The following is a 27,636-nucleotide window of genomic DNA, read 5'->3' on the forward strand; positions in this document are numbered from 1 at the left end:
GTCTCATTTTTTTATACTGTACTAACCTCCTCAAAAGAGTTTTTAGAGCTAGTGAACTAGTATGAAGATGTGTGTTTTTGGTAGAGTGTACAAAGCATTTCTATAAGTTGCTCTGGATAAGGGCATCTGCCAAATGCCATTAATGTAAATACAAATACGTTATTCAGAAGGAGCAGATAATGTGTTCTATACACATTACAAATACAAATATTTTGTAGAAAGCTTAGAGATTAGAGGTGTGCATTGGCCTGCGGTCCTTCGGGTTTTTACTGACATGTGAGTGAGCAGTCAGATATGGGGCTTGCTGGACAAAGAAAGAACACGTTCATTAACATGAATGTGAGTCACTACAGTACCTGATGCCTTTTCAAATTCAGCCATCCTTGCTAAATGCCTGGTCATGTTCATGGTGGTTTAAAATAGGCTTCTAGCTTGTTTATATTTTGGGAAACAGAACCAACTAAATTTGTTAGAAAATGTTGCAGGCAGGTACCAGCAAAAATAATAATTGCACAAATGAGATAAAAAAAAATAACAGTCCCACACACATCACTAGTTAAGACCAATTATATACTCAAGTGATAGCTGAGGTTGAGGAACTGTCAGAGCAATTATTCCAAGACCATGCCTACAGAGCTGTCATTTCTACCTGTGGGTATTTTTCTCCAGTGTTTTCAGTGCATCCTGGGGCAGAATGGTAGGGTTCATATTTAATAATAATAATAATAATAATAATAATAATAATTTAAAAAAATCTGTTTTAGGACATAATCTAAATACACATACAGATGTGTATAATCTGAATACACATACATGTATGTGGAGCACTAAACACATACAGATAATGGCATACATAGTGCCACAAAAAAGGAACATAAAATCCAGCTAGGCATCAGATCACACGGTCATTCCAGTGTAAACAGATGGAATTTTCCACAAAACATGTATAAAAACCTTGTGGACCTGCACAAATGCATGAAATGTATATTTTAATATATCCTCACCAGCATATTCTCCCATGTTAATCTCCTCCTCAAACACATCATTGAAGCCTTCACCAGAGTTCAGCAGTTCCAAACGTCCATCTATAAACTAACATCGATACATAGAAACAATTTTACACAGAAATATACATAGTATATACAACTGTATGTACATGCATTTGCATACTTGTTTGAAGAGCTGAAGCTGTGTGGCATTCTGGAGAAACTGTCTCATTGTGTTGGATCTGTGTGTCATAAATGCATCCTCATTGAATGTAATCGGCTCGTCCTGAAAGCAGAAATACATGCATGTAATCCTAGTGCTAAGACCCAAACTTACGGTTTACAGACACAGAGACACATACAGTAGATACACACAAACACGTACAATCTCTATTTGATTGATACAACAGATGTTATAACATACGTACAACATATGAGCAAGACTAAGAAAGAATATTGGCCAAATCCTGTCACAAATAGTTTAAACAGATCTGTAAACAGATCAAGTGTAGTTCTGCTAGTTGCATAAAAAGTGTGCAGAACCAGTAAAAACTGTATGGAATACTATTACCTTGTGTTACTTTGGGTGACTCATTTGACTTACATAATCACCTGATAATAGTCTCATGCTGTGACAGATTATCTGATATATAATCTGATAAATTTAATATATTTTTTAGAAATAATCCAACTAATTGATTAACAAAAAAATAACTGATAGAATAATCATTTACTGTATCAGCATAATCATTAGCTGCAGCCCTAATTTCCTAAAAAAAAAAAAAAAAAAATTCTTTAAAGAGCACAGCATTTCCCCAAATCAGCAATGTGTTAATCATGAAACTTCACATGGATAATAGCAGGGATAACAACTTTAATGAAGGTGACTAAATATTGCAAGTTTTATGTGTGTGTGTGTGCGTGTATGTGCGTATGGTGATCCCAGCATTGCTAACAAGACAATCCTAGAGGTAGATGGGAAAGTTCCATGGTAATGGCATAAACGATAAAACATTTATAGGCTGAATGGATAATAAACTGCATTGTGCAGAAATTTTGTGATTTATAATCAACTAGTAGAGTGTATTGTATAAGCTTAAACAACTACAGTTGTTTACAGTTGTTATAAAATGAACACAACTGCATGTCTAGGGATAATACATGCTTCCTTTTCTGTCTTTAGTCTGCTTTTCTTGTCGAATTTTTTTAAACAATCCATATCATAAGTTTGCTAAACAGACCACAGAGGTAAATAAAATTCTTTAACAAAATTGAAAAATAATAAGAGAAAAAAAAAAATCTATGGTGATCTAAGCTGTCCTTAGCTAAATAAATTACATAAATGCATGTGATTGGATGAGCCACAACAGAGGACTTATTACAAAAACCGAGCTTGTTTGTGTTTAGAAAACTAGAGTCACTGAACTATGGCCAGTTTTTCATACATTTATCAGCTCTACTATGGTATTTCTTCAAGTACTCAGTTTGGTCAGCTGAAATAATTTACTGGGTCCACAGTCTGCTAGATGACAAACCCAGCTGTAGATGTTGGTACCTCTGGTGTGTGCGTTTTACCGGTTCTATGCGTAGAGCGCTCCTGTAGCTGCCAAACAGAGCTGCCTGTGATTTCAAAAAAGCTCGTGCTGCCCCATCTCCCATTGTAGTGGAACCTTTTTTCAGACGATTCTTTAGAGCCGACACCTTCAAAACACACACACACACACACACACACTCAGCACACAATATATGCAACAGTTTCTAATTAAAATTAATATGTTCATTCAGTTAAGTTCATGTAAGGCAGCAAGAGTGTGTGTGCGTGTGTACTCTCACCACATCATTAGGAAGGTTCTGTAGATCATCAAATGGAGTCTCTAGTGTGTTGGTATCCACATTTAGAATTACAACATCATCCAGAGCCATTACCCGCACCTTCTGCACACACACACACAAACACGGATTATGTGACTAATTTCAACACATCCATATGCAGTTTTTCATTTAATGAATGACTTCAAGTGGGAGTCAAGGTAAGAGTTAGCTAAGCTGCTGGGTCAGTGAGTTTACATTTTAGACTGCTTAGTGCTGCTTACCTTATTCTTAAGGTGAGCAAAGTTCGTAGCTAATGTTCTTAAAATTAGTCAAAATAAAACTGCCTTGGGATCTCTTATTATTAAGCTTATGATGTGTTCTGCCCAACATAACATTTATCCTACATATGAGTGCTTTGCTGGGAATATTTAATAAGTAAGCTGAATCAAAACATTTCAAATAATTAAAAAGAATTAAATATTTGTCAGCAGATCTTTAAAAAAATTTAATCTGAAAAATGCTGTTTGCATTCAACCCCTTCAGACTAGGTATATTTTGCTGCAATAACAGGTTTAACTCTGTTGGGGTTTCTACCAGCTTTGCTCACTGTTTGCAGATTTGCTCCAGGGTTTTCAGGTTGTTTGGATGTTGTTTGTTGGCTTCAATTTTGAGTTCCACAGATTCTCAATGGGATTCAGATCTGGCTACTGTAGAACATTCACCTTTTTTGTTTTTAACCACACCTGTGTTGCTTTGGCCTTTAGGACATTTGTCCTGCTGAAATGTTTTTAGCAGATTGAAGCAGTTTCGCTTGTAATATCCCCCTGTATTTGGGGGATTTTATGTACCGGGAAAATTCATTGCAAGGGAACATGAGTTGGCAATAAAAATACTTACAGGAAGAATATCTGTATTTATCATTTGTTATTGAGGGGTTGAATACTTTTGCAAGCTTTTTGCAACTGTATATATTTACATAATGCAACATTTTTTGTGCCTGGAAATTTACAGCTTCTCTAACAAATCAAATTTTGTTACAGTGTTTTGAGAATGAAGAGATTTTATCAAGCGACATCCACATCTCTCTATACCTGCATTGCCTTACAGCTGAATAGCATCTCTACTAATGTGGCAAACTTGTTAACGTATCATATTTCTGTATTAGTATTATTTATTTAAAGCTGCTTTGTGACAATGTCCATTGTTAAAAGCGCTATACAAATAAAATTGAATAGAATTGAATCATAGTAGCTAGAAATAGTGGCTAATGCTGCATCAGCTTTTTCAGTTCAAATTTATTTCTATAACACTTTGAACAACATACACTATCACAAAGCAGCTTTACAGAAAAATTTATGTAGAGCTATATCCCTAATGAGCAAGCCAAAGGTGACAGTGGCAATGCAAAGCTCCTGAAGATGACATGAGGAAGAAACCTTTAAATGAAATAAACTCAAAAGGCAACCCTTCGAACCCTTCAAACCCTTCAAAAGGCAAAGTGCTTCGAGAGGCACATCAATACCCTGCTACCCGCCTCAGTGAACCCCCTGCAATTCGCATATCACCCAACCGCTCATCAGATGACGCCAACACCAGCACCCTCCATCTGGCCCTCACACACCTGGACAAAAAAACAAATATGTTCAAATGCTGTTCATAAACTTCAGTTCAGCATTCAACACAATCATTCCTCAGCACCTGATTGGAAAGCTGAACCTGCTGGGCCTGAACACCTCCCTCTGCAACTGGATCCTGGACTTGCTGACTGGGAGACCTCAATCAGTCCGGATCAACACCACCACACTGAGCACTGGTGTATGGAGTTCAGTACACTCTGCTGACTCACAACTGTGCAGCAATGCACAGCTTGAATCACATCAAGTTTGCCGATGACATGACCGTGGTGGGTCTCAGCAAGAATGACGAGTCAGCCTACCGAGAGGAGATGCAGTGGCCAACGGGCTGGTGCGGAGCCAACAACCTGTCTCTGAATGTAGACAAAACTAAAGAGATCTCTCTGTGGAGATCGTCAAGAGTACCAAATTCCTTGGTGTTCACTTTGCAGAGAACCTTGCCTGGTCCCTCTACACCAGCTCCATAACCAAGAAAGCCCAGCAGTGTCTCTACTTTCTGAGAAGACTGAGGAAAGCCCATCTCCCACCCCCCATCCTCACCATGTTCTACAGAGGGACTATCAAGAGCATCCTGAGCAGCTGCATTACTGCCTGGTTTGGAAATTGCACTGTCTCGGATCACAATACCCTTCAGTGAATAGTGAGGACAGCTGAGAAGATCATCAGGGTCTCTCTTCCCTCCATCACAGACATTTACACCACACTCTGCATCCCCACAGCCACCAGCATTGTGGATGACTCCACACACCCCTTACACAAACTCTTCACCCTCCTGCCGTCTGGCAAAAGGTACCAAAGCATTTGGGCCCTCACTGCCAGACTGTGTAACAGTTTCTTCCCCAAGCCATCAGACTCCTCAATACTCGGAGACTGGACTGACAACACACACACACACATTCAGCTGAACACCATCCCACTCTCTTTGCAATTTTTGTACATCTCTGTATTTACTACCTGCATTTTTGCTGCTACTGTATTTATAAAATATTGTATATAATTTTTTGTTATTACTATACTCTCTAACTGGCTGCTGCCCTATGTCCATATATAGTATAAGCTCATCTGCTGAATATAATAAATTGCTGTTATGTTTACATTTACAATGATTTATTATATTGTTACTCTTTTGCACTACTGTTATATCTGATTCACTTTCATACTAGAACTGTGTACTAGTCGGCGCTGCATTGTCTCTTACTGTGCCTAGTGTCCTGTTTTGGTAGTTACTGTACTGTCTTGTGCTGTTTGCACATGTTTGCAAGTGCACTTTATGTAGAAATGTGTAGTCTCTTGTAGTTCTGTGTTGTTTTATGTAGCACCATGGTCCTGGAGGAACATTGTTTCTTCTCACTGTGTACTAACTAGCTGTATATGGTTGAAATGACAATAAAGCCACTTGACTTAATACTCTTATTGGTGATACTGGATACTGGGATTATGTCCATTGCAATATATAGTCATATAGATAAAAGGCAAACAGTACTAAATGTGTTGAAAAGGTACAGAATGTTTGGCATGATTTTATTGTAAATAAATTTATTGAGTCATGGGATGAGCTTTGTGATAGTCTTTATGTTTATAGCAAACAGTTACTAAAAGGTGCAAGTCTAAAGCATCCAGGTGCGACTATCCACTGAAACAGAAAGTTGAGTATTAAGGCATGTATTTTGTAAAATTCAAGTCTGTAGGGTGTCCAGGTGAGATTACCCCCAGCAGCAGGAAGTGAATCACATGTGCAGATAAAGGAACAGGAGAAACAGAGAAGGAGCAGAGCATCTTGATCAAACAGGCAGGTCCTAGGGGTGAGAGGAGCCATAGACAGATATCTGGTATGCTTATTAGGTATGAAAGGATCATACAGTGGATTAAAATGGTTTATATAATTATCAATATGCAAGTGGGGATTCCGGCAGGCCTAGCTATAACAGTATAAGTAAAACGGAGAGCCAGCATACTGGGGGACATCACCATCCCTCCACTTCATCATCAACAAAAATGAGCGATTGTATGAGGGGTCAAAATATCTTAATTTACCATAACTGTCTATGTCCATGGCCTCCCACAGTGCATATTTATATTTTAACGCACCACTGTTAAAATTGCAGGTTTTTGTGATATACATACTGAAACCAAGACAAATCATGTCATGCCTTTAATCTAACATAGAAACCTGTAGTGAACGCAATAGAGCACAGCGCTGACACACAATCACTCGCGATCCGTTCAGTATGCTCAACTCATTTTGTTTAATGATCCTGTACTGAGTTCGTTCAAACCATTATGCACGCAACCACAAGGGGCAGACTTTCATCATAGAAAAGCTATGGTACCCAAATGTACATACATTACAATTCCTCCTCTCTTAGATAAACCATACTAGGGAATATGTGATGCACAACTATAGGCTTACAGTAAACACTGGTTCAACAGTAACAGCAGGCATTCACATGTTTAACTTCAACATATTGTTGTTAACATAACTACAACATAATTACAAATCAAGTTTCTGTGGAGGTTTCCTACATCTTTCAGAGTAACGTCTCTGAGAACCTGGGTTTGGTTCATGTACAACTGGAATTGTCACATCAGGTGTACCATCATGCTGGTCAGTCATTCACATTGACTGAGGCAGGACTGGCAATGTCAACAGCATCCTTGTCACTGTCATTTGAATCAGAAACAGCGAAAAGGGTGGATTTCACCTGCCAGTCCCCTAATTGATCTACACGTCATCTCCATGTGTTGTCTCCAACTTTCACTGTATATGTCAAAGGTCCTGTACTGGTGGTGACTGTGCCTGGTTGCCACTTCTCCATCCTGTAGTCATGTACTAAGACTTCTTGGCCCAACTGGAAGTTTCTTGTAGGTCTGTCCTTCATGTGTGCAAATTGTTTGTTTTCCACATCTCGCCTGACATCAGGTTTGCAGAGGTACACACGAGTCTCTCACACGAGTGTCTCTTGAGGAGCAAGATCATCACTGGTTTTTGGCCAGTCATAGCATGCACTGCATTTTGGTACATAATAAGAAGTTGTCTATTTTCTGTTGCAGTGAAAAGTTGTCATTGTCCATTGCTTTCACTGCTTTTTTTCAAAGTCTGTACAAATCTTTCCGCAAAGCCATTAGTGGCTGGGTGGTATGGCGCGGAGGTAATGTGTTTGATGTTGTTCTGTTTCATGAATTTTTGAAACTCATCTGATATGAACTGGTGTCCACTATCAGTACATATTTGTTCTGGAAACCCATTCCTGGAGAATATTGTCCTCAATACAGAAACAGTCTTTTCTGATGTGGCTGTTTTCATTGGAGGAACTTAAGTCCATTTAGATTGCACGTTCACAGCAATTAGAAACATGGAGTCTTTAAACGGCTCAACAAAATCAACATGTACTCTTTGCCATGGTGTTGAAGGCTATTCCCAGGGATGAAGAGGAGCTAATACTGGTGAGTTCTGAACCTTTTGTCATCCAGGGCATGCCTTTGTTAGATCCTCAATCTGTCCATTCCAGGCCGCCACATAAAACTATGGGCAAGGTTCTTCATTTTTACAGTGCCTAAATGTTCTTCATGCAGTGTGTCAAGCATCTTGCTGCATAATGTGGAGGGAATGACAACTGTATCCCACACAACAGAGTTCCTTGGCACACAGACAGTTGGTCTTTCCTCAGAATGATGGATACAGTGAGCTTCCATGTGCTGGCCATCCTCTCACTATGCTGTCACAGACTTTAGATTATGTTGGGTCATCAGCATTACCATGTAGTTTGATGCCCGTGTACTCAAAGTTACATTGGGGAGCACTCAAGAAGAGTGACCTTCGCTGCAACCTTGCTGATGCCATCACCGAGACACCCTTCCTGGAGTTGATTTAGACCAAGGGCTGATGGCCTGTGACCAGGGTAAACCTTTGACCATGCAGGTAATGGAGGAATTTTTTTTACACCCCATACAAGACTAAGTGCTTCTCGGTCTATCTGTGCCTAGTTACATTGTGCCACTGTTATTGATCTGGATGCGAAGGCTATAGGTTTTTCTGTGCCTTCTGGGAGCTTGTGTGACAGCACAGCACCATATAGTGATGCATCACATACAAGTCTGATGGGTACAGACAGATTAAAGCATGTAAGCACTACAGAGGTTATGAGTCTTTTTGTCTTTTGGAAAGCTTGCTCACAATTACCATCCCAAACCATTGCCACTGCATTCTCAGCCTCTCATCGAGATCCCCTTCAAAAGATTTGGCATAGATCTCGTCAGGCCATTAGACCAGTGAGCATATCACTTTGTATTAGTTCTGGTGGACTATATGATGCAATATCTTGAAGCAGTGCCACTGAGAACAATCTCCATTAAGAGGGTAGAGGAGGACAGTTCCAAATAATCTCCTGATTTGGGATCCCGAACTGACAAAGGCACATAATTTGTCACATTACCACCTTAACCTCCTCAAACAATGGAGGGAGGTGGTCCCTTTTGCTCTGGAGAGGGCAGTGGTAGATAGATGAGCTGGGTATGAGATGAGACTGAGGGAAGAGATTGCCAAGTTGCAATCTATGTTTTCTCCCCTGTCTGGACACACAAACCTCACAGAACACCACATAGGGACTCTTCCAGGCGTGGTTGTATACAGCCAACCACACTGCTTACCTGAACACAAAAAAAGTGGTCCAGTCCCATAGTGATTCAAACAGCCCCACTGTGCTGGTGCACACGGCGGTCCATTTGTGTGTGGACTTCTGCAAGGCAAATGCAGTTTCAGAATTTGATGCCTATCCCAACCCTCACATTGATGAGCTCCTGAATTGGCCAGGTGCGGCTCGTTTTCATTCGACCCTGTATTTGACCAAGGGCTATTGGCAGATTCTGTTTTCGCCAAAGTCCAAGATAAAAACAGCCTTCTCTACCCTGTTCACACCAATTTGTCACACTTCTGTTCAGGCTTTTCATAGTCACATTTCAAAGACTAATGGACCGGGTGTTACAGCCCAGTAGTGCATATGCTGATGCACATTTGGATTACAAAATTATCTATAGTAACGATCAGAAGTGGCATGTGCAGCATGTGTGAAAGGTCCTAAAGTCTTTCATATGGTGAATCCAGCAAAGTGTGTGATTGGACGGATGGAGGTATGGTATCTGGACTTCCACTTGGGTCAAGGGTAGGTGTAAATTAATAAAACTATTGTGATTGCAGCCTGCCCAAGAACCAAGACCAAAAAGGAGGTGAGACAATTGCTGGGACAGCAGGATTTTAACACAGGTTTACTGGGAGTCTGCAGTAGAAGCTTTGGGGGAGTGGCAATTAACATGGCACACATGTTGCTTATAACAAGCTGTTTGTCTCTCCCTCTCTCTCAGTGAGATGAGCCTGAGTGTTCCATAAGTGTACCACATATGAGCCAAAATGAGCCGCTGAAAAGCAGCCCAGCCTCCATTTTTTCTGCTTTGTTTTGTTGTCTTTGAAGTGCTAAGAAATAAAAGCTCATGTACAAACGCAAGCTGAGTCCACTGACTTTCTCCTGTTGAGAGCTGACATTTGCAACAGCAACATTTTACTTTGAAGCCAAAAAAAATAAAATTTTAAAAATATATTTAAAAAAAAAAAAAAAAAAAATTATATATACATATATATATATATATATATATATATATATATATATATATATATGGTAATATGGTCAACCTTTCTGGTTCTAATAAGAACTGCTGCATTTTGGACTAACTGGAGCTTATTTATTCACCTACTAGAACATCCAGACAGCAAGGTATTACAATAGTCCAACCCAGCAGTGACAAAAGCATGAACTCCTGTAGTTCTTCTGCATCCAGTGGCATTATATTTTTTTTTAGCATAACACTGTTAATGAAATGGAAAAAAGCTGTCCTGCAAATTTTAGCCACATGAGCTTCAATTTCACTGCTGCACATGATGTAACCCAATCTGTTGCAAAGGATTATTGCAGATTGTGCTAAGATAAACTAGCATGCTGTCCCTCTGTTCTAACTGCTTACAACTAAGCTAGAGATACTTTAGCAACAGATAGAACTAGCTGGATCAATGCTTTGAAATTCTAGGAGGTGGACTTACAGAGGTTCACACCCACCTGTACCTAATCTAATCCTGTTGTTGTTCACACAGGCACAAATGACACTGTAGTTAGAGTTTGAAGGTTTAAAGGAGCATATTAAAACCTTTGCAAAGACTGTTCTGGAGAGAGGTTCTAAGGTGATAGTGTCTAGTCCATTGTCTCACTTCAGTAACTTGTTATTTTGACTTTATAACTTTGTTTCAACTTAATAAGTTTTAATATATAGATATCACTTCACTGTTTGACTTAGCAACTTATTTTGACTTAATAACCTATCATAACTGTATAACTTTCCACACAGTAACTCAAGATATGATCAAGTTATTTTGCCTTAGTCACTTTTTATTTCAAGAGACTATCTTGTTATTTTGACTTAATAAAAACACCCCACATTCTACTAATAAGACAAATTTATTGAATATTAGCTTATGATACTTATTACTTATGCTTATTCTCAGATATTAAGTAATAGACATTGGTTTAGAAGAATTCAGTTGACACAAATATGTCTGATGGTGATGGTAATTCACACAAATTTAAAAAAGTTAAATTTTTTAAAAAAGTTAAAAATCCGTAGTAACATTTTTAGATATTTTATACATATTTTAAATATATATAGAATATCTAAATATGGATATTAGGGCTGTAAGTTAATACAAATACATTATTTGGATTGAAGAAATAATGCACCCTAAACAAATGTGAAATTAATATTTCACATTTGTATAGCTTTAGTATAGCTTTAGTCTAGGTGTGTGCATCAGAATCTTGCAGGATGAAACCAAAAAAATCATGCAAAAGTTTTACTTTAATGTGGAGCTTAAAGCTTAAAGAACAGCTTGTGGAAGCTTGTGGGGAGGGTTGCCAGCAAAATTCCCCACCTCAACTACAACTCAAAAACTGCACAAAGATTTGCAACTATCCCAAATAGTTACTTTTCCTATGCCTGAACAAAGTAATTTATTTATGAAGCAAATTTAAAACAACTAAAGTTGACCAAACTGCTGTACATAATTATTATCATATTAAAACATTAAGAGCTTTAAAAGCAAACAATAAAACTTTAAACTGGATCCTGTAGTGGACAGGAAGCCAGTGATGCCAAAACAGGACTGATGTGGTCTCTTTTCTTGGTGCCAATGACTAATCTCACAGCTGCATTTTGTATTAACTGTAGGTCATCAACAGATGTCTTGCTGATACCAAGATATAACAAATTGCAATAACCTAAATGAGAGGAATGGCTTGAAGAGAGATGAACGGCTTGATTTTAAAGATTGTTCTAAATTGATAAAAACCCACTTTTTACAACTTGATTGGCTAATCAAATCTGAGGTCACAGTCGAATAAAATGCCAAGATTCCTCACCGGTGGTCTAAAATATTGTGCCAATACTTCTAAATTATTTGGTAGAATATTTGTAAATTAGGGCCAAAGACAATAAGCTCAGATTTGTTTTCATTTAGTTTAAGAAAATCGTTAACCATCCAAGTCTTAATATCCACAAGGCATGCATTGAAGTGTTGTAGTAAGCACAGCTCATTAGGTTTTAAGGAAAGATAGAGCTGTGTGTCCCTACTCACGGAATTAATAGGCTACCATGTTCATTAACATGGTACTAATGGGAGATGCACCATTTGGTTTTAGCCCAACCTAAACTTACTGAGCTCCAAAATAAACCACATTTCTGCACAAATAAAAGAAATATGCTTTTATGAACTGGCACTCCATATGGCTCATGCAGACCACGCTGGCTCTCCAAAAAATAGATACTAAATACAAAATCAGATCTGAATATTTTGAATACTAAACGGATACAGATAATGGCAATTCATTACAAGCTGATTAGTTATAGAACCAACGAAGTGCGCAAGAACAGCAGACTGATGAAAACTATAATAACTTATTGTGGGTGGGATTGGTCAGAGCATCAACATGTAATATGTACTGTATACATGAAAACTTTTTTTTTTTTTAACTGCTTCCAAGCTCCTTCTCAGAAGGATGGAAATACTTTAATGTGCAAATCTTTACTCTAATAGGTTACACAGATCCAATCAGTGAACTTTCATTTATATTACGCATTTTAATAAACAGAAATACCCTAATCATCTGAGATCCATTAAAGTGGATGCAGAGTCTGATGGAGCATTGTATGGATTTCATATTAATAAAAAAACCTGCATAAAATATAAGTAATTTATTTTCATGTAATTTTCTGTGTTGGTCAACTTAACCATTTAACCAATGTAAATAGACTATTATAGCCCATAGTTTCTACAATTAAATAATCAAACGTATTTTAAAAAATTTGTTGTGATGAAAGAAGATAATGTACACACTTTCAAAAAAGTTTTTAACAGGGGCAAGGCCAAAAAAAATCAAAATAAATCATAAAGGAAAAAGGGACAGCACAATGCTATAATGCTCTCATAACATTTTTATAATATATACAGCATACAACGTTTTGACTGCATCAGTCTTCACCAGGCAGTAAAAATATTAAGTCCTGAAAATCTATAAATAAACACACCTGACAATGGGCGTAGACAACAAACAAGCAAACAATTATCCAATGAAGAACTCCAAAAAATAAATCATCCTCTCAAATATAATATAATCACCTATATAATAATACACCCAAAACATCCAATAAATGAATGACATCAACACGCAAAAAATACAAATAATATGCAAGCCAAAATATAATCAACATAAAACCTACGTTAATACAAACATCTGAAGGGAACAAAGGCCAATATCATAAAGAACAATTTTATACAACTTAAATAATTCATAATATATAAGAAATCACAAAAAAATCTAGACATAGTTTGAAGTGTACATATATATAGAATGCTTCTCTCTATAAGTAATTTATTAGTTTCACCACCTCTTATCCTTTATGCCGACAACTTTCTGTAATGAATTTAATACTTATGTGGATTTAAAATTTTTTTTTTTTTTAGAACGTTACGTTTGAAGGAATTTTTTTCTAGTCGTGTTGAGCTTATCTCTCCTTTGGGTAATGAACATCCTTATATTTCTTCATCAACAAAAAATACTGTTAATCTTTCAGTTGCTACTACGTCTTCTAGGTTTTCTAGACCATATACATTTTTTTGAGGAAAATCTACATTCATCTCACCCAAATATATATACACACACACACACACACACATACACACACACGCACACACACACGCACACACACATACACTACCTAAGATACATAAAGATATTCTTAAACCACCTGGTAGACCTATATCTGGTATTGGTTCACTTACTGAAAAAATATTGACTTTTATTGATTTTTTCCTAAAACAATTTATTAAAAGCCTTCCCTCATATATGCAGGACTCTATGGACATGATTAAGATATTAAAATCTGTACAATTGCCAAATGATATATATCTTGTCACTTTAAAAGTTGAGTCACTGTATACTAATTTTCCTCATGATGGGGGTGTTGACGCTATTGATTTCCTACATGATTGTTTTTGTAATAAAACTCCAGGTATTGACTGTATTAAGAAACTTGATAGATTGGTACTTTTCTTTATGTATAAGCATGACTTTTATTTGCAGATCAAGGGAACAGCAATGGGGAGTACTATGGCTCTTAATTATGGCAACTTATATGTTGGTCTATTTGAACATAAATGTGTTTTCAACTCTGATGTTAATCCATTCATGTCTAAAGTTAATCTTTGGCGTAGGTATATTGACTATATTTTAATGTTGTGGACTGGCACTGAAAATGAACTCCTTGATTTTCATGAATTCTCAATTCCAGTAATGAACATCTTAAATTTACTATTGATTACAACAAGTTTTAGGTCAGTTTTCTTGACCTTTTGATCATTAAGGATGGAGACAGATTAATAAGTGATCTTTATAGAAAACCGACAGATAGAAATACCATTTTCCATGGTCGAAGTTTCCATTCGACCCCTCTAAAGAGAAGCTTACCGATTAGTCAGTTTAACAGGATACGAACGGGATTTGTAGTTCCAATGAAGCATATATATATATATATATATATATATATATATATATATATATATATATATATATATATAAAAACAATGTAATGATTTAACTCAGAAGTTTCAAGAAAGGGGATATGCATCTAGTTGGATTAAAAAGGCATCTGCCCTTTTTGAGAATACAGATCAAAATTAATGCCTCAGCAGAAATCAGGTGAGTCTAAAAATAATTGTTTGTCTTGTATTATTCAATACTCACCTTTAGGTAAAAAATTGAAAAAATTATAGAACTATTGGTATATTTTTAGTTCTGATCCTGTAATGAGCCGTTTTTGTAAGGAACTCCCACAAATAGTGTATAAGCGTGCACCTAATATACGACAGTTGATTGGTAGGGCTGATCATCTTTCAAAATCTTTGCTACGTTCTTGCCTCTCTGTTCCTGACAGCAACTATAGACGTGGTCAGTGTACACAATGCAGTTTTACAATGAAATGTCTTTTTTTTTTTTTTTTAAATCTTCGTTTGGGACAACAGATAAAAATCAAAGGAGTCATTTCATGCAATACTAAAAATGTTATTTATATGATTAAATGTTCTTGTGGTTTCGCCTATATAGGAAAAACTCAATGGAGTTTATAGAATGCTTTACAGAAGCGTAAATGATCCAAAGAACCCCACTGCTGTCTATTTTAATCAAATGAAACATGATTTGTCTACTTTACGTTACACTGGGATTGAAGAGGTTAAGATATCAAGAAAAAGTGGTGACACTAATAAATTACTTTTCCAGAGACAAGTGTTCTATATATTCACACTTTGTCTCCAAAAGGACTTAATATATATTTTGAATTGAAACCTTTTTGTGATTTCTTGCATATTATGAATTATTTAAGCTGTATAAAATTGTTCTTTATGATATTGGCCTTTATTCCCTTTCCTAGGTTTGTATTAATGTAGGTCTTATTTTGATTATATATTAGCATGGATATTATTTGTATTTTTGTGTGTGTGTTGATGTCATTCACTTTTTGGATGTTTTGGGATTCATACTGTAGGTGAGTATATTATATTTGAGAGAATGATTTATTTAATTTTTGGAGTTTTTCATTGGATAATTGTTTGCTTGTTTGTTGTCTACGCCCATTGTCAGGTGTGTCTATTTAAAGATATTCAGGACTTGTTTTTACTGCCTGACGAAGACTGATATGGTCGAAACGTTGTCTGCTCTATTTATTATTATCATGTTTTCAGAGCATTATTGCTGAATTTTCCCTTCAAAATTTGTTGTGATGACATTTTACAACCCCACCTAAAATGATATTTTTTTTAATCTTTGTATTTATTTTGTGTTTTTGTATAAATATGTTTTTGTATAAATATGTATAAAAATTCAAAACAGTCAAAATAGCCCCTACCATTATGGAACATCCTGTTAACTTAAGTGAATTACGAATCATTCATAGCTTAATTTCAGTAAGGCAACGTCTGGCTTACTTACTATCTGGGAAACAATGTAAGTAATAAGAATGATGAGCTAATTTAGTCTTATTGATTGTGGGATGTTTTTATTAAGTTAAAATAAAAGGATAATGTCTTAAAATATCAAGTTACCAAGTCAAAATAACAAGATAAAGGGCTATCAAAATAAAGGGCTATCATATCAAAAATATTGAGATCTTGTCTAAGTTACTTAGTTGAGTTACTAAGTTGAAACAGAGTGTTATTAAGACAAAATAAAATCATATCTTGAAATAATGAGTTACTAAGTAAAAACAATGAGTTAAGTAGAAATAACGAGTTAAGTCAAAAATAACAAGATAATATCTTGAAATTATTAGTTAAGTCAAATTAACAGGTTTCTATGTGAGTAACTTGTCTAGATATCTTGAAATAACAGGTTATTAAGTAATATTAATAAGGTAAGTAAAAAAAAATGAGATTGTATCTTAAAAATAACTAGTTACTCATTTGAAATAACTAGTCAGTTAATCAAAATAAGATATTAAGTTTAATTAATGACATAAAATAATTACATAGCACTTCAAAAAAAAAAATAACACCTAACAGTTCAGTGCTTCTGTAAGCATTTGTTTGAGCAAGAGTAGCTTATATTTCAAATGAAGAAAAATATTAAGTTCTTTTTTGATACAGTATATGAATTAACAAATGATGAGACCATTTATGAATCTCAAATGTTTTTTCTAGCAATTATTTCCCAAACTTCTTCAGTAAGAAAATAGAGACCATGACCTTAATTTACTAGGACCCCAAGTAATAAGTGCTAATTTTCATAGGCAGTTTGATAAATTGTGCATACATTTAGCAGGTGTGTTGTGGGTGATTTACAAAGAAGACCTGGGTAAATGATAGCTGTGGTGAGCTTGAATCTCAAAGAGATATCCCACACAAGTAAACTGATAATGTAAACACAAGTATATTGCCATCTTCTTTGTGGGTGTTTTTGATAATTTACACACTCGAAACTTTCACATTCAGACCCGATAAATTTTTTTTTTTTAAATTCACCAGTAGGCTGTCTATTAGTCTATTATGTTCTAATTCAGGGGTCTCAAACTCAAATCCTGCCTGGGCCACATCAGTATTTTTTGTGAGCCGTTAAAGAGCCATAAACTATGGTTATTCATTTTTTAATATATTATCTAATCTATTGACTAACACCAATAACCTTGGCTCTGAAAGTAGAATAGGATGATTATAGGAAGAAGAAGGGTTAACAGAAACTATTCAACTTTATAAACTATTAGGTGCTAACATTGTACTGATTACCATTTAAGATATCATAAAATTCCTTCACAATTTAGCATCATGGACATATTGACATCATGCTGACTAAGTCTGGTTTTAATATGATAAACCCCATAGTAGCACCCATAGTGGTGCTATAACAAAAATCACTATTGGCATATGTATGTGACCATGCCCCATGATTGAACATAAATGTGAAATTTGGGCCACATCATATGATGTATAGTGGAAATACGCCACACCTGTTTGAGCAGTGTAATATGTTAACTGATTGCCTCGCCATAGCAAGAACATTAAAGATATCAAAAATTCCTTGTAATTCCGTGTCGACGACATCTTGCTGACAAAATTTGGTATGAATTAGATATATCCTCTAGAAGGAGTATTTAAAATGTTTGGTTTAAAAGCCTCACTTCCTGTTGGGAGTTGCATGTTTTAAATGTTTGAAAGCCATCAAAATGCACAAAATCAAAAATTGACAACCTGTTGGGTGGAGTTAATGGATGTGAGTGTGAAATTCTTTTATCTTAAGAAGACCCATATACCAAACAAATTTGGTGCATGTAAATGAAACTGGATGCTCATACTGAAGAAAAATGTCAAAGGAGGGTGCTATTGACCAGCCAGGGCAAGACCTGGCTCCAATCTGTAGCAAACCCCTGATGACCAGCATTTCTGATGTGTGTGCCAGGTTCCGTGAGTTTGTGAGCACGGCAAGCACCTCAAAAATACCAGAAAGGACATTTGTACCCTTGATGCCTGGGACCTAATAATCCTAACGGAAACAATAGGCCCTTTCACACCCTTTGTGCTTAGGCCCTAATAATAATCCTAACAGAAACAACATGGCCCTTTACACACTTGATGCTTGGTCTCTAAATAGCATGTGACGGCTAAATGCCCCAAAGCCCAAAAAAGAAATACCCCCCATGACCTGTAATCACCACAAACCCAAATATAAATACCACATTGACTGCTATGTAATAAATTCCCCCATAATCAGTAATTTCCCCAAACCCAAATATAAATATCCCCAACTGCCTTTTTAGACTAAACGATTGCAACAGTAAACCCCATGCCTGCTAAATATACCCAAACCCAAAAATAAAATATATATCTGAATGCTAATTGTCCCCAAACTCAAAAATAAATACCTCCATTAACTGTAACAGTGTATTTCCTTCAGGAAATGGAAATCTGCTTCTTCTTCTTCCGCCACACTTTTCTGTGATTAATACAGCCTGAACCACTTAATATACAGACTCTGTTCAAACTGCATTTTGAAGGTCCCAAAAGGTGTGCTAAGTACTTGGTTTTGATAACCATTTGTAGTTCTTAAATTATTTAAGTTTAAATTTTGAAATTTGCAACAGACATCCATTCTGTACACAAATGGACTGTTTATCAATTAAGAGTTCTGTCATGTCACAAAGGGTCAATCTCACACACACTGCGCCGGTGTGCAGGCCTGCAGTCCTGCACTTTGACACAGACAGGCATTTCTCCTCATAATTAATCCTCTGTCTACTCACTAACATGCATAAATACCACTATGCCTGCCATTTGCCACAAAACCCAATAATAAATAGCCCCGACCTCTAATTTCCCCAAAGCCCAAATAAAAAAGGCCCCTCTGACTGCTAATTTCCACAGACCGCAAATATAAATACCCTAATGACTGCTAAATGGCCCTAAACCCATTAATACCCTCTAATGACCTCTAATTGACCAAAACCCTAGTAAATGAGCTGGAACACCATAGAACTGCTCTTTTATTCTTAGCTTTTTAAACTTTCTTTGCAAATATAAATGCCCAGACTGCTAATTTTCCCAGAATACAAAAATAAATTCCCTTTTCAACTGTAATTGCCCCAAACACAAATAAAAAATTCCCCCGGACTTTGTTCCCCCCAAAACCCCTGTGACCGCTAATTGTTCCAAAACCCAAATATAAACACCACCCTGCCTACTAATTGCTCCAAAACCCAAAAATAATGACATGGAACACCTACTCTATATTTTTACCTTTTAAAATTTTTATTTTTTTTTTTAAACTTTCTCTTCTTTCAAATTTCCTTGAGTTTTTTTCAAGCATTGTGTATTTACTTCAGGAGATGCACATCTAGTTACAAATTGTTGGTTGTGATATTTAAAGCTCTAAATGGTTTAAATTTTATAAAGCATCTTACTTATCTTACTATAACCAGTAAGCATAAGCACTTTGAGCACTCATCAGAAGACTACATTTAGGGGTTAGAGATTTGAAACTAGCAGTTGGTTGTTAGGGGGGAACTGGTCAAAGAATTGTCTTACCTCCATCAGGCTGGAGTGGACTCCTATGAGGTATGGCATAGGAGCACTAGCATAAAGAGAGAGAAAGTAAAATGTTATCCTTATGCATGCACACACTCAGTATGCTGGTTGTACAGCAGATCCCTGCAGGACTACTACAGACTAAGTAAACAACAGTTAGAATTTTATCACTCATAATAAAATTGAACTGTGTAGTTTGCACAGTTCATATGTACTAAAAGAAAAGTGTCTACCTCCTCTTTCTCTAGATAAGTCTAAGTTTGGGTTGACAATAAGGCTGCAACTATCAATTTATTTTTCGTTTTTGTTCAAGTAATTCCATTAGTTGGAGAAATACAGTCCCCTCCAAAACTATTGGAATGGCAAGGCCAATTCTTTTGTTTTTGCTATACACTGAAGACATTTGGGTTTGAGATCAAAAGATAAATATAAGATGATAGTTCAGACTTTCAGCTTTCATTTTGTGACATTTACATCTAGATGTGTTAACAAATTTAAAACATGGCACCTTTTGTTTGAACCCATCCATTTTTCAAGTAATAAAAATATTGGAACATGTGACTGACAGGTGTTTCTTGTTGCCCAGGTGTGCCCTGTTAGATTGTTTAAACAATTAATAGCTCTAAATGTCCACTCTTGGTTTGAGCCCTGGATTTTGGCTGTGAAGACTGCAAAAAAAAAAAAAAAAAAAAAAAAAAAAAAAAAAAAAAAAAAAAAGATACACCAACATGAAGACCAGAGAGCTGTCTTTGGGAGAAAAGCAAGCTATTTTGAAGCTGAGAAAAGAGGAAAAATCGACCAAATAAAACAATAGCAGTTGATTACATTGTAGGAGCTGTAAGTAAAGAACCAAAAACAACAATCAGTGACTGTTAACTGAATTGAGCATGCATTCCACCTTCTGATGAGCACTTACATTAACAATTACTACTTACCTTAGCACTTAAATTAAAAAATAGTACTTTAAAAAAATTAGTACTTAAATAAAAAAAAAAAATAATTGTATTGTCCGAGCGCTTGTCTATTACCTCCCCAATTGTGTTTTTGGACTGATGGTATTCCTAGTTTGTGACCTAGTGAGCCAGGATCAGAATGTATTTTTGATAGACTTCAAAGCACCTTTCAACATAAAGGCAAACAAATATCCACTGCCTGTCTCCCTAACTAAAACACTCTGATGCTAAATTAATTTGCTTGCATTGTGTTTGCTTAGGCTGAATCATTTTTGGTGTGTGGAATCGACTCCAAAGCTTTGAGGTTGAATAACAGTTTTCAGCGCCTGGTATCAGTGAATCGACTCTTTTTGGGATCGACTTCTATTTGAACCAAACGTTTAAAAAAAAAATAAAATACTGTACACTATGTTGTGTATGCTAATAAACGCTATGCTACTGCCCAATACTGCATAAATTGCATGCTTCATGCTATGTGTTGGGTTTTAAAGTGAGAAAATGTTCATCTAATCCATACTACTCATTGATTTGAGACCATGTTCAGTCATTTTTAACCCACTGATTTGTCATACAAAATACAGATATTTTTTTGGCCAAAGTAGCATGAGTTTATGTTTTCTGATAGGGCAGGAAAAACAGATAAAATAAATCTGCCATACAGCCAGAAAACCAGATAAAGTGGGACAACTCAAAAAAAAAAAAAAAAAAAAAAAAAAAAAAAAAAAACCCCACACACCAGTTAATAAGCATGGCTCAACCAGGGTCCACATTTTCTCATATTCCTACAAATGAATGATTACAAATCAAAATATTACTCAAATGACAACACAATTTATGTCCTGAGACCAACATTGGTTTTAAAGTCCTCTGTCATTTCCATGGAATGTTTTTTTTTTTTTTAGTCTAAATGAAGTGACGTAGTGCACCACAGCATGCTTCATAACTCAGACCAATCAATAAAGAAATTGTTTTCAACTATTTTTATCATCAGATTTTATTGACTTTATCAATTAGCAGACAGCAATTACCTTTCAAAAGACATGAGTGAGTACATGTGTATGTATGCCAATAACTGTCTATTTAACAAGGATTAATCATTGTGTTGCTGTATTGGGTAGGTATATTTCCATTAGGAGTAGATGTTTGTTCTTTGTGTCCTGTCAGCTGTAAAGTATCGCTGTGTGTTCTCACTAGAAATTACAATCATATCTTCTAATCAATGGCTATATATATTGTGGTGTTGTGGTATTATGGTGTCTGTGTGTATATACACGTTCTTACCAGCAGTAGTCTAGTAGATGCTGTGGTAGCACTGGGATGTAAACATGCTGCCAGTACATGGGATACAACGTGGCTGCCGCACCATGGACACATGCTGTTAACTAAGAGAGAAAAAGAGAACTGAGAGAGCAATCTTCATCTTCAGCAGTAGTGGCTGGTGGTTTTTCAAATAAGGGAAGCATAGCTGTCTGTGTCAGTTTGTAACTCTCTCTCTCTCTCTCTCTATATATATATATATATATATACACATATACATACATACATACATACATACATACATATATACACATATACACACACACACACACACACACAAACACACACACACTACACACACACAGTACTGTGCAAAAGTCTTAGGCACATGCAAAGAAATGCTGTATAGTAAAGATGCCTTCAAAAATAATGAAATTAAATGTTTCTACATGGTCGATAATGTAGAAGTCATAAAATAAAAATCTATAACAAAGTTTTTACTAAAAAAATATAGGATGCCTAAGACTTTTGCACAGTACTGTAGACTTTCAGCTTTAATTCAAGGGGATCAACAAAAATATTTCAACCGTTTAGGAATTACAGCCATTTTTTACATAGTACCTCCATTTTCACAGACTCAAAAGTAATGGACAAACTAACAATTATTAATATAAGGATTATTTTTAATACTTGGATGCAACTCCTTTTGCAGTCAATGAATACCTGAAGTGTGGAACCCATAGACATCACCAAATCACCAAAGTTTCCTCGCTGAAGGCGGCTGCAGTAAAGGCCAGGCCTTTACTGCAGCCACCTTCAGTTGCTGCTTGTTTGTGGGTCTTCCTGCCTTCAGTTTTGTCTTCAGAAAGTGAAAAGCATGCTCAATTGGGTTGAGGTCAGGTGACTGACAGCCATTTAAGAACATTCCATTTCTTTGCCTTAAGAAGCTCTTGGGTTGCTTTTGTGCTATGTTTTGGGTCATTATCCATCAGTACTGAGAAGTGCCGTCCTATCAGTTTGGCAGAATTTGACTGAATCTAAGCAGAAAGTATAGCTCTATACACTACAGAATTCACCCTGCTACTTTTATCAGTGGTCACATCATCAATAAAGACCAGTGACCCAGTTCCATTGGCAGCCATACAAGCCCATGCCATAACACTGCCTCCACATGTTTGACAGATGATGTGGTATGCTTTGGAACATGAGCCCTTCCTTTTCATCTCCATACTCTTCTCTTTCCATTATTCTGGTACAAGTTAATTTTGCATCAGAAGTAGTCAGCCTTTTTTAGAGGTTTTTTAGCAAAGTCTATTCTGGCTTTTCTGTTCTCAAGCGTTACCAGTGGTTTGCATGTTGAGGTAAACCATCTGTATTTACATTCACAAAGATGTCTCTCGATTGTAGACTTTGACAAAGATGCCTACCTCCTGGTGGGTTTTTCTTCACCAAGTAAAGAATTCTGTGATAATCCACTTTAGTTGTCTTCCGTGGTCTGCCTTTTGGTGCTGCTGAGCTTGCCAGTGCATTCCTTCTTTTTAAGGAAGTACCAAATTATTGATTTGGCCAGTCCTAAAGTTTCTGCTATCTCTGTGATAGGTCTGTTTTGTTTTTTTAGCCTAATGATGGCCTCTTTCACTCGCACAGACACCTTTTTGGACCGCACAGTGAGAGTTCCCATGTACAGTTACCAAATGCAATTTCAACGCTTGGAATCAACTCCAGACCTTTTATCTCCATCATTTGTCATGAAATAAGGAGGAAGCAGGCCACACGTGGCCATGAAACTGCTTATCAGTCAATTGTCCAATTACTTTTGAGCCTGTGAAAATGGAGGTACTATGTAAAAAATAGCTGTAATTCCTAAATTTTTGTTAAACCCCTTAAAGCTGAAAGTCTATACCTCAATCACATCCTGATTTCAAAAAAATGCTTTGAGTGAATGAATTGCTTCATTTAAAATCCATTTTGGTGGTATACAGAGGCAAAATTACAAAAATTAAAAAAAAGATTTTAGAGAAATCTTTCTTCCAAGATTTTAATTCAAAAGGAGCAAAAACAGGTATAGTAAAGTTGACTGACTGGCAGTGCTCTGTCACGGTGGATGGTGAGTGTGTGTGTATATGATTCAAATGATTCAGCTGCAAAGTAATTATAATATATGCAATAATAAACACTTATATAAGCAGTTACAATATACAGCTTGAGATGAACTTTTTTTCTATCCTCCCGAAAGGTCGCATTTTAAACAAATCATAACAAACATAGAAAAATCCATTTTTATGTTTTGATAATTCAGAAAAAGAAGGTCACACCATCACAGCTTAAACCTTTAAAGAATAAACCACTATGCAGACACTGAAGCAACCAGTTGCTGCAAATGACATACACCTGGCAGACACAACTTTGGAATACTAATGCTGTCTGCACACTAACTGGCTTACACTATTAAAAACCACAGTGGAAAACCGAAAACACTAAACAGTAAGGAACATTTGCCTAAACCAATCATGCTCTGTCATTAATTCATTATCCAGAATACCAAAATAGACAAGACTAAATAGACCCTTCAATGCCATTCAGGCTTACTTCTTCTTTCTGAGCTTCTCCATGCTTGCATATCATCTATCACCCTCAGATCCTGACTGTTTGCAGTGCCCCACACCAGGCTTTCATCAGTGGGTGGCAGGTCATTCAGTGGCACCCACACTGTGGAATGCTCAACCTCAGTTTGTCTGTGACTGTACTTCTATTGCTTCTTTTAAATCGAAGCTGAAAACTATATTTTTCAGATAATATTATTCTTCTTGTCCTACTCCTTAAGATTTCCCTTTCCACAATTTGTGTTACTTTGTTTTATCAATAGAATAGAATAAGATCATTTCAACACTGAACTTACTAAAAAATGTTTAGGAATAGTGTATTTAATTTTTTTTTAATAATCCTATTATAAGAAATATCAGGTAAATTTGCCTATGTATTTTTTTTCCAGTTGCTAACATATAATTTTTGCAGTGTAGATAGAATACAAAGATAGCACAATGAAGAGAAAGGATACACTCACAGTGCTCAGATTGCTGGAGCTGATTAGGACTCTTCGTTCGTACAGCATGCTTGCATACAGATGAAGCATGTTGTTTACATCTACTGCTACAAAATACTCTGTCAGGTTTCTCTGAAACAAATGAACAAATATCAGTTTCAGTTGCTGAAAAAGGAAATGATAAGAGCTGTGAAGTTAACACACAGGAGGGGAATTTGTGCAAGGTTGGAATTGGCACCTGGAGACACTGTGATCCTCAGAAAACCTAGTAATGGCCAGTGACAGTGCGGCAATGGCACTTTTGAATAAATAAGTGATTTTGCGTCTAGCATGTAGTGAGCATTGTTTAACAGTGTCTGGTGTGTCGTTCAGCAGTTTCTTTTGTATATGGTTAGTGTGGCCTTTTTCCTTTATATTATATTAAAGTAACTCACGTTTTCAGGAATACTTGGCAACTCCCTTAGATCAGGCACAGTGAAACAGGCTTGCTAGAAATTGAGAGGAAGCAAGAGAGGAAGAACAAAATTTTGTGAGCATGTTTTTTTGTATTGGTTCACAATCCCGTAAGATATTTGAATAGATTTTTATTGACTTTTCTATAGTCCAAAAGAAGTGCTTAAAATTTATGGAAACTGAGTGAACATTTTGAAAAATCTACGTTATGGCAATTGATTCCACGGCTGTCTAAAAAGTCCTTGACGTTAAAACAAGAGTTCTGCAATCAGCAAGAAAAATGCAAATCATACTGATAACTAACAACTCTATGTATTTTTATTTTGTAATATGGCCAGCGATTAAGCTTTTGCAGCAGAATCTGAGTGGATCTGGCACAGCAGTCTGCCAGAATGGTGTGCAGACATTTATCAGGCACAACAAAGGTGTACGTCAGTGCAGTAATGGAGCACTGCAGCACTCTGGTGGACACTAACAGATGGAAAATCTGATTACACTGACACATTGAAGGTGTGAACCCATATCATTATAAAAACAAACCTGGGTAAACTGTTGTATACTCAGGCTCACAACAAAAATACTCCTGCGCAATGCTAAGACCCCCCAGCCCCCAGGCCACTCCATTATATTAGAATATTTTATTCTAATATATATTTTCCATTAAAATATTAGAAAACTCTATATCAAGGAATATCAAATGCCAAAAGTTAAATCATTTTAATTACATAATACAAAATAATACATAATTACAAAATAAATTCAGCAGCATAATACAAATCATATACAAATAAAAAGCTCTTCTGTGGGTCATCATGCCTTTAAATCTAAATTAAAAAGCTTAATACTTATACCAAATTGTATACTTTATCAACTTGATTAAGATTCCACACTTAAGAGTCAGAAAGACAATAACTAAATAAAATTAAGTAAAATAACACCTGTTAATTTTAAATCCACCTGTGTCTAATAGTATGCTTGCATAGTAAATATTTCTGAAGTGTACAACACTCAAGGCATTACAGTGCTCACTGGCTGAAATAGGAGAACCTGTGCAGACCTCAAAAAATTCATCAGCTCTTCATAGATCTGGCCTCAATGGGAGACTGGACAGAAGGAAGCCACTTCTGAGAAAGATTTTGTGGCATGATGAGACTTAAGTTGATCCATTTGGTCTAAACCCAAAGCATAATGTTTGGTGCAAACCAAATACAGCCCATCACCCAAGTAACACCACTCCTGTAATCAGGCATTTTGGTGGTAGTGTCATGCTCTTGGGTTGCCTTTCAGCAAATGGAACTGGAAAGCTTGATGCCATCACAGACAGCATGGGTCGAGTCAAATATAGGCAAACTGTTGAGAAGAACCTGTTCCAGTCTTCCAGACATCTGCATTTGTACCCGTTCACCTTTATTCAAACCACACTCCCTCAAAGTTTCTTCACTGAGGAAGGATGCCAAAACAAGCACATTATTCCGTGGTATCTGGTGTTAAGCCTTTTAAGTTGATGGTGGTCTACAGGGCATTTGAAGATCTTACCACTTCCCAGATTTTAACTCTGCTCCATCATAAAATTTGCCATGAAATTTCAGTGGCATGAAAAAGTGATACTGATTCCTTCTATTTTTGAATTTTTGTCACACGTTTCAGATCTTCAGACAAAATTTAATACAAGACAAAGACAACAAGCAGCACACTATGCTGCAATCAAAAGAAATTCTGTAAGAGATGAGAAATAAATTAATTGAACTACATTATTCTGGACAGAGTTACATAGCCATTTCTAAGGCTCTGGGACTCCAGTGAACCACAGCGAGGGCCATTATCTCTAAATGGAGAAAACCTGGAACAGTGGTGAATCGTCTGACAATTGCCAAAAAAATCCTTGATGACCCCCAAGCCTTTTGGGAAAATTTTCTGTGGACCAATCATTCGAAAGTGGAACATGTTGAAAGACATGGTTCCCCTTACAGCTGGACTAAAGCTAACAGCACTCATACCAGCCAACGTCATACCAGTCAAACATGGTGGTGGTACTGTGATGGTGTGGGGATGCTTTGCTGCTTCAGGGCATGGATAACTTGCTGTAACTGATGGAACCAAGAAGTCTGCTCTCTACCGGAAAATCCTGAAGGAGAATGTCCGGTCATCAGTCCTTCATCTGAAGTGCAAGCGCAGTTGGGTTTTGCTGCAAGACAACAATCTGAAGCATGAGAGCAAGTCCTCCTCTCAATGGCTGAAAAGAAACAAAATTAAGGTTTTGAAGTGGCCTAGTCAAAGTCTTGCCTTGAACCCCATTGTGCTGCTGTGTCAAGGCCTTAAAAGGGCAGTCCTCCAATGT

General features: G+C 36.4%; 1 protein-coding gene across 12 annotated transcripts in view; it reads right to left on the reverse strand.

Moving 5' to 3' along the window:
- Positions 1-27,636, reverse strand: part of dennd1a (DENN/MADD domain containing 1A) — a 118,821-nt gene that overhangs the window by 26,331 nt on the left and 64,854 nt on the right. For 9 of the 12 annotated variants that reach the window (XM_026928703.3, XM_026928701.3, XM_026928702.3 and 6 more), the window contains 8 exons: positions 25,280-25,333; positions 24,867-24,977; positions 21,827-21,927; positions 19,593-19,638; positions 2,820-2,921; positions 2,562-2,687; positions 1,171-1,272; positions 1,005-1,092 (listed from right to left, as the gene is read on the reverse strand). In XM_026928703.3, the coding sequence (XP_026784504.1) occupies positions 1,005-1,092; positions 1,171-1,272; positions 2,562-2,687; positions 2,820-2,921; positions 19,593-19,638; positions 21,827-21,927; positions 24,867-24,977; positions 25,280-25,333 (730 nt within the window). Of the gene's footprint in view, positions 1-1,004; positions 1,093-1,170; positions 1,273-2,561; positions 2,688-2,819; positions 2,922-6,139; positions 6,229-19,592; positions 19,639-21,826; positions 21,928-24,866; positions 24,978-25,279; positions 25,334-27,636 lie in introns of those variants that run through there. The other 3 variants (XM_053240018.1, XM_053240019.1, XM_053240017.1) reach the window with 3 other exon arrangements.

This window comes from Pangasianodon hypophthalmus, chromosome 15 (genome assembly GCF_027358585.1).
Source record: "Pangasianodon hypophthalmus isolate fPanHyp1 chromosome 15, fPanHyp1.pri, whole genome shotgun sequence".
Taxonomy (NCBI): Eukaryota; Metazoa; Chordata; class Actinopteri; order Siluriformes; family Pangasiidae; genus Pangasianodon; species Pangasianodon hypophthalmus.